We start from the raw sequence: 8,664 nt of genomic DNA on the forward strand, positions 1-8,664 counted from the left end.
TAAGGTATCCTCCTTTCTGGACCAAGTAGAGAGCTTATGAGAGAGAACTGTTGGGGGAAGTGAGGGTCGGCTTCTTGGCCACCTCTCTCCTCTAGTCTCTCTTGTCGGCCTTGTTGGGCTTAAAGTCTGAGATCTTTCTCTGCCTTTTCCCTTTAAGATGATTCTGCCTCTGCTACTGTTGCTACTCTGGCCGCCTTCGGCTTCTTGGCCGCTTCTCTCCTCTAGTCTCTCTTGTCGGCCTTGTTGGGCTTAAAGTCTGAGATCTTTCTCTGCCTTTTCCCTTTAAGATGATTCTGCCTCTGCTACTGTTGCTACTCTGGCCGCCTTCTTGTGGGCTCGAGCATCTTCTGCATCCATACATCCTCGAGCCCTGGCCATTAGTTGTTCAAAGTTAACGACAAGATCTATGATGAGCGAAACGGTTAACTTATCATCTTCTAACCCTGTTGAGATTGCAACCATGGCGACTATGTTACTAAGGTATTTAACTTCCAACATTTTGGCTTAGAATCTCTTGAAGTAATCTCTAAGGCTTTCCCCAGGGTTATATCTCATTTGCAGCAAGACATGAGAGGACTTCTTCTTCTTGAAGTCAACCAAAAAGTGGTGTATAAAGTTTTGGCTGAGTTGCTCGAAGCTGTGGATTGACTTTTTGTCCAATGAGTTCCACCACATCTTCATGCTCCGATGGATCCCTCTCGCGTTTGTATTTCTCTATATGAGGTATTTTGAGCTTAGCGCTTGGAGTATTCATGATCTAGTCAACGAGTGGAGTGTCCCCTCCAATAGTGTCTGCAACATTGTTAACAGTTCGGTCATAACTAGACACAAAGTTAGTGGTGGAGGGGCCTGGAGCAGCATGAAGGTATTTGGCGCCGCGTGAGGTCATACATACATACATACATACGTTCAATGATCCAAAGAACATTTTGCGAAGGAACTAATAGTTATTTAATCAAGGAAACATTCATTAATACATCAAGGTAGAACATGTAGATAGATTGGTAATTTCCTGGGATCTACAGTTTGGACCATCAAAATAGATTAATTACTCTTGCAAACATTTTCTTTTGTTAGATTATAAATCTTCTATGCCATTAAATTAAATCAAATTGCTTTTTACACGGATCATTTTATGTGTTATTGATAAGATAACGCTTTAGATCATTCAGAAATTTATTAAAATTTGAACGAAAGGGATTTAATAACTTAAAATTAATTAAATACTTTCGGCTGCAGGCCACATCTCCTCTGAAAAGTAGAAGTGATCTTTTCATTAGCAAAATGTGTCCAATAAAAGAGATTAAATCAGACTAATCATGTCATTGGTTGTACTGTCTTTTATGGTGTCCGAATCAAATCATGATTATTAAAGCAAAATTAAGAAAATGTCTGCAGCTAGTGAGCATGCACGTGCTCGCCTATCTTTTCCAAAACGGTAGGTCCTCTTACTCCTCTGCATGTGGTAAGCATGTGACGTCTCCTGTTATAAATACTATACATATGATAGTATAAATGATTTGTTATCAAATAATGTTTTCTCTTGCAGTTGGTGGGGTGAGAGGCAGATTTCTGGATAATATATAATCATGTACAAAGACGTATCACGGTCATAATTCGATATAAATATGACCACTAGGTCCACTATCATACTTTAGAATTTGACTTGTTCAATTTTAATGATTGAAGTAATAAATTTTGTTCTGCGAGAGGATATAGAACTTTCTTCTGCCTCTTTAAGCAACTCCAATTAAAACAAGGTGATTGAGCAAATATAGTAAAGAGTGTTTGCCACGGTACAATGGATTAGTGTTAAAAACAAGATCATTTTGGACATCAATATTGTTACGTACCCGTTTTGAGCCTAACTAAGCTACACTCTTCAAACTATTCCTACACTATTTGTACATAAAAGTGCAAGATACTTTTGCTTAAATTGTCATCAAAGTTAATGAGTCATTAAGAACTCCACACAATTTTGGCGTAAAAGTTTGAAAGTAGTTTCAAAAGTGTAGCCCAGTTATCACTATTATTATATAAAAGGTTTATCATAAACTTTCAAGTTTTTAATAGCAGTCGAGGGCCACTTTTCTTTGTACTCTGATAAAAAAAAAATTTGCTTTGTATGGTAAGTGTTGCAGAATTTAGATTTTGAAAAAAAAAATATAGATTTTAGATTTTGCAAAAGATATAAATTAAATGCACCCGTGGTCCTTCTTTTACTAAATTGTACTAGACAGGTAATAACTAACTTCATTTAAATTATAAGCAGATTACACCTCAAATACGCAACTATTAAGAACGTATTTATTTTCTATGGTTAGCATTAGATCAAAATGATGGCAATGTCAATGATTATATTTCTTAGTAGGAAAGAAAATGAGTACAGTACTTCATTGGAAGTATGACATTAACTCATACTCGACATGAACTATTATCATGTCAGTATGATTTGAACTCACTAGTAAAACCACGATACAAAGAAATCCAAATATTACGTATAGTTTTATATATACTACATAAAATCCATGACCAGTATGCATACTCGTATTAAAAGAAAAAGTAATTTAAAAATAACCTCACGTACTCATCTATATCTTCGTTAGCACATGTAAGTCATCACAACCCAAAACTATTTTATTAGCCCCTAACGCCTTTCATTTTGCGCACGGAAGGAAGGGGTTATTCACGAGCATTAGGCGCTAATAAAATACTTGAGGGAAGATATATAAGTGATGCTAAAAGTTTGATGATGGGGTTGATACACAAATTACGTACCCTACATTAATTCAGGACAGTTTTTGAGTGCAAGAAACTCAGAAGTAGCAAATCAACCTCCCATTTGATACAAAAAACGCCCACCAACTCCCAACTAACTTGCATAAGTACATAGCAACAAGAACACGCACACGCACACGCATACATAGAATCCTACCTAATACACTAGAAAACCTACATCACTCTGATCACTACCACCTCCCCAAAAGACACTCATGGCTAACAAACACCCATCACACAAATTTACTTGTACACAAAACATACACACAACACCCCCCCAACCATACATTAATTACAAACATATCCAACATACACAAAGAAACACTCTCTCGCGCGCACTCTCACTCTCCGGCCATTTGTTAATTAAGCTGTTTTGGTGTCGGTTTCCTTCAAGCAAAAAAGAGTTGAGAGCTCAGGGATCAGCAGAGCTCACACCTCATGAGGAGGAGGAGTACTTGTGGGTCCCACTCCAACCATTCCGGCCGCTGGCCTCTCGTAGTCTGACGACGATTTTCTCCTAAACCTGTTCCACTCCTTCCCCCCTGATCCACCTGATGATCATCATACATTAAAACGATACTTCTCACGTAAATATATTAACCAATAATTAACATAAACTATAACATCATTGGCTTCCAACATGCTATTACTATTTGGAAAAGTATCTAAGTGCACGCAAGTCAATTGGTATTAAACGTGCATGATCCAATGAGTGTAAGCTCTCGAATCATTAGATTTCGGAATCCATACACACATTCAAATGTTGACACATGTGCACATTTGTTGCTACCTATCCAAGATAAGAAGAATTGTCTGTTATCACAGACTCACATGCATTCATATGGGATCATCATGCAGATAACAACGAACTTACTCATCACTCTCACTAAACCTGATATTAATTAATTGGTTTAAAAGAATTTTTAAGACCATGTTACTATATTAATCCAACAATCAGTAAAATTGCTAGATATAAACAGGCCATTTATCACAGAAGAATTTTACTCAAAACCTCAAACTTCAAGATTATATATCGATCCACATCTTTAGATCTCTAGATTAGAGTAATTAGAGAGGTTTTTTTTTTTTTTTTATCGAAAACTTCTTATTTCTGTTTTTTTTATTTTTTTTATTATTGAAGAGTTTGTAAGAGGGGGCAAGTAAAAAGTTACGCCCACTTTCTACAGCCTTATTTCCTGAATTAATATTCTGTTTTAATGCAGTTGTAATGTTTAAGGTCTGTAATCTTAGTTGCTATCTTATAGTAGCCTAGATGTTCTTGCGGAACATTTTACCGTCCCTTTCCCACATTGAAGGCGCGAATAAAGTTTCCTGATTCTGGATCCTTCTATTAACGACCAGATACCAAAACGTTCAATCAAGCATCCAGTCTACAAAAATTCCAAAAATACCCCCAAGGTCCTCAAAAAATCCCCAAATGAACCTCACCGGCGAACGGAGATACCGGAGGGGTGGATCCCGCCGGAGACACCGGCGTTCGTCGCCGCCGGCGCCACGTCAGCCTCCGCCTCCTCTGGGCCCCACCACCAATCATCAATCAGTTAACCAAATCCATCGAATCATTTTTAACTGATTAATTCATCAAACTGACCAAACCGATTACCTTTGCTCGATCGAAAAGCGAAGGTGGAGTGCTTCCTCAGCTTGCTCAGCCCGCTATCGGGCCTTGGGCCGGCGACGGTGTCGTCCCAGAGCTTGTCGAGGAGGCCCATCGATTTCGACTTATTTACCGAAACTGCCACCGAAGTTCTCAAAAAGTATCGGAGCTCGCAGCGGAAAGAGAAGAAGAGCGCCGGGGAGTGGGAGATATTTATAGGAGAGATGGAAGGCATCAAAAAATTTCGGATCGCTTTGGGCCGTCGGATTTAGATCTGAGTGGGATGACGTGTCGAGGGGATAAGGTTAGGGGGAGAAAGGGAGATGTCGCCTTATGGACATGTACACGTGGTGGTTTCGGGTACGTTGGATGGAGTGGGAGTCACGTGATATGAGGGCTGAATTGCGGGTAGAGGGAGGAGGAGCGAGTCTCGAGATTGCCCTCCGTCAAGTTCGGTAATATCGAGATTGGCCACGGATGGGGATTAAAGGGTGGGGAGTTTAATCGAAGTTAATCATGATCTTGACTGATTCCTAATTGTGGACTTGGGCTGTAGGCTGTAGATGTAGGTGGTGGGCCCCAGAGATTAATGTATGGGACCGGATGAGAAGGAGCATGCAAGTGGGTGTATGATAAGGGGTGGTGTTTATCGCTAAGGAGCTCTTTGGTTGGACACAAATTTAAGGAAGCTAGTATGGTGCACGTGCGTTGCACGTGTAAATACTTTCATGTTTATATGTAGTCCTATAGTTTTTATTGCATTGTTTATTATTTTTTTCTACTTGACATATACATGAAAGATGTCATAGATAATATATATATTATTTATGATATAAATAGATGTTATAGGGTTATAAGTAGCATCATAAAAACACTAATTTGGCATATAAAAAATCAGTATATTGACCAAAAAGATCATAAATAAATAAAGTAACTGAAATTATTTAATTATATGTTCACTTAATGTAGCATAATCATATCTTCTTTAAGTTTGATATAAATAGACAGAAAGGAGCTCAATTTTAGCAGGATTCATCAACTTCAAAAGATGCATCTTTGTCAAACTGTAGAGAGCCATGGGGAATCGGGCTGTAGCAAGGCAATTTGATCTATAATAGCTAGAGTCCATGACCTGCAAATAGAACTGAATCGAGCATGATCAGGCATCATAAACTTTTGGAGGATCAAACCTAACTATAAATGTTACATAAATGGGGAAATTACCTTTGAGATCAAAGATAGTTCGTTGCATTGTAAATAGTTAACAACTTTAATACACATCTTCGCTGCATATTAGAATAGTATGTTAGATAATAATTGTTTGAAAGTTAATTTGTACAAAATGTGCATCATAGAATGAAAAAATAATGAGTCATGATTTTGATGAGGTGATTTACCTTTGAGGCAATAATACTTCTGGATACACAATATTTTTTGCGTATGTTTTTTTTGTTCTTCTTGTTTGGTCAACTTTCACTAATACCTTAGTTGTTCTCATTGATATCCCCCTTGATAATGCAACATATAATTGACCATGTGAGAATACATGGTGTGGCAAATAAACTCCAACATAAGGTATTGTTTGTCCCTGCGCTTTGTTTATTGTCATTGCAAAACATAGTCGGATTGGAAATTGTTTTCTACGAAATTGGAATGGATAACCCTCATTTTCAGCTGGAGATAATGGTATATGACATTTTGACCAGAATGTTGACCAATTGTGATTTCAGCATGGATAACATTATATTCATATCCTCTATAGATCATCCGTGTGCCATTGCACATTCCATTAGATGGATCAAGATTACGTAACAGCATGATCAGACAATTTCTTTTAAGAATCAATTTGTGAGGCGGGAGTCCATTCGGCATTAAGGTGTTCAAGAACTCTTCTTGGTAATAATTATTTGTGTCATCTACTGCTTCATCAAAGCTAAAGAATGTTCTAGCTTCACCAGGAAATAATGCAATTAATTTTTCATTAAGTCCATCAACATACTCATTCCTTGTTGAAAGAATAGCACGTTGTGTCATGTATTCAGCAGATGATGAATTTGCTTGTAATGATGGAAAGATAGCATCAATCAAATTTTTTTCAGAGTTTTCATCATTGTCATATTCTATTACCATTTCATGTGGAAGAAGTATCAAATTCTCATCTATTGTGGGTTCCTCTCCATTCCCCACGCGCAATAAGAACTCTCCAAATACTTGATTAGTTCTTGCTCTCATATTAATAGTGAGAGATAATTTCTCTATTTTTTCCCAGAGATATGATTTCACAAGACTTGCATTGACTGTTTCTGCTCTAGTGCCCCGTGGAACAGCTGGCAGAACTTGACGAAAATCACCTCCAAACACGACTACTTTTCCACCAAAAATTCTTTTGTCACCCATTACATCCCTTAATGTTCTGTCAACCGTCTCAATCGCAAATCTTTTTGCCATAGGTGCTTCATCACATATTATAAGTGATGCCCATCGTATCAATTTTGATGTTCCATCCTGCTTTGATATATTGCACATTGTAGTTTCATTAGCAGTAATTGGAATTTTGAATCGCGAATGTGCAGTTCGCCCTCATGGCATTATTGCTGCAGCCACTCCTGATGTCGCTATTGCTAATGCTATCATCTTTTTTGATCTTAGATTTGCAAGTAATGCACGATAAAGAAAAGTTTTACTTGTTCCTCCTGGACCATCCACAAAAAATATTCTAGATTTTTTTTGTTGACTCTATCTAATATGATATCGAAGGCTTGTTTTTGCCTCGGGTTTAACTTCGATTGAGCATGAAAATCTTCAAATGGAATGTCTATCTCCCTTTCATCGATAATTTCTCTTGGTAAAGTTTGACATTGGTAAACATCATCATGTATCAGTAATGGTAGATCATAATCTGCAATATGTTTACCCATACTCTCAAGGAATAGCAACATCATCATGTATCAGTAATGGTAGATCATAATCTGCAATATGTTTACCCATACTCTCAAGGAATAGACTAATGCTTTTTAATGTCCATGCAACACTCATAATCTGCAATATGTTTACCCATACTCTCAAGGAATAGACTAATGCTTTTTAATGTCCATGCAACACAAGTTGGTGGCATGTATTCATCTACTCCTCCCTTGAAATCTTCTGCCATCGCTTCAAAATGATTGTTCCATAATTTTCTTTAATTTGATGGTTGGCAAATAATGGCAAATAATCTTTGTAGTGCATAAGGCATTTGGAAGGTAGTGGCCTCAACTAAACAATCAGAACTACTATCATCAGCTTCTAGTAATCCTCTTCTTTGTGCAGCTTCCTTGAAGGACTTATATGCAATACCATCAACTGTTAAAAGATATTCCCATGAAGTAGGGCCCCTCATATGATTTAACAATAGACGTAAATAATATCTCTCTCCTTCTTTTGGGTTTGCAGCGTTTATACGACCAATGACAAGTTTGTGCTTCCGATCAGACCAAATCTTTGCTTGGTTACTCCACACATAGTGTTCAGGAAATCCGACGTATAGAAATTGCCTTGCATTTTCAGTTGTTGTGCATTTTGTAAAGAATTTAGTGAGCATAGTTTTTGATGATCTTTCTGAACCTATTACATCACGAAGATCTCGATGTTGCTAATAACAAATTGATTGCTTATCTGGAAGATGTAACTGAAGACTAATGACTGGAGGAGTAGTTTCATTCATCTTGAATTCATACATTCTCCAAAATGCTTCTTGCGTTGACACCCACCGTCCATCTTGGAAATGTTTTATTTCATCAAACTTATTTTGCTCTTCATTGTGTGCAAGGTAGATAGAGATCTTGTCGTGCCCTTTATATATATATTTATACAAATATTTGATCGCTTTTACACTTGAGCAAACTTCAACATTAATATGGCAATTGTACCTGTTAAGAAGATATGACGATATCATATTTTGAGATTTTCTCACATAGTATATTTTTTGTTGAAATGTTCTCATAAATAATAAACTTTAAAGCTATTATGGTTGAAATGTTCTCATAAATAATAAACTTTAAAGCTATTATGAAGATTGTACCTGGTAAGGAGATATGGATTATAAGGAACAACCCATTGGTTGTTCAATACCTGGTAAGGAGATATGGATTATAAGGAACAACCCATTGGTTGTTCAACTCTGCTCGACGTACACATACTTTTCTACCATTATTTCTCCTCATGTAAATTGGATATGAATCTTTACCAACTATTGTCTTAGAGGAAAATCATGTAAATTGGATATGAAT

At 37.1% G+C, this 8,664-nt stretch overlaps 3 protein-coding genes across 3 annotated transcripts; all 3 read right to left on the reverse strand.

The window, feature by feature from the left end:
* LOC109850238 (dormancy-associated protein homolog 3) lies at positions 2,820–4,598 on the reverse strand. The gene is given in 3 exon segments (XM_020420202.1): positions 2,820–3,329; positions 4,228–4,368; positions 4,403–4,598. Coding segments are annotated over 3 exon segments (372 nt in total). The 5' UTR covers positions 4,512–4,598; the 3' UTR covers positions 2,820–3,207.
* Positions 6,002–6,922, reverse strand: LOC109846868 (ATP-dependent DNA helicase PIF7-like). Its single transcript, XM_020416105.1, has one exon. The coding sequence runs from the start codon at positions 6,920–6,922 to the stop codon at positions 6,002–6,004; it is 921 nt and encodes a 306-aa protein (XP_020271694.1).
* On the reverse strand, positions 7,578–8,152 carry LOC109846869. Its single transcript, XM_020416106.1, has 2 exons — positions 8,113–8,152; positions 7,578–7,999 (listed from the first exon to the last, which is right to left on the reverse strand). The coding sequence occupies exons 1-2, from the start codon at positions 8,150–8,152 to the stop codon at positions 7,578–7,580; spliced, it is 462 nt and encodes a 153-aa protein (XP_020271695.1).

This window comes from Asparagus officinalis, chromosome 7 (genome assembly GCF_001876935.1).
Source record: "Asparagus officinalis chromosome 7, Aspof.V1, whole genome shotgun sequence".
In the NCBI taxonomy this organism is placed as follows: Eukaryota; Viridiplantae; Streptophyta; class Magnoliopsida; order Asparagales; family Asparagaceae; genus Asparagus; species Asparagus officinalis.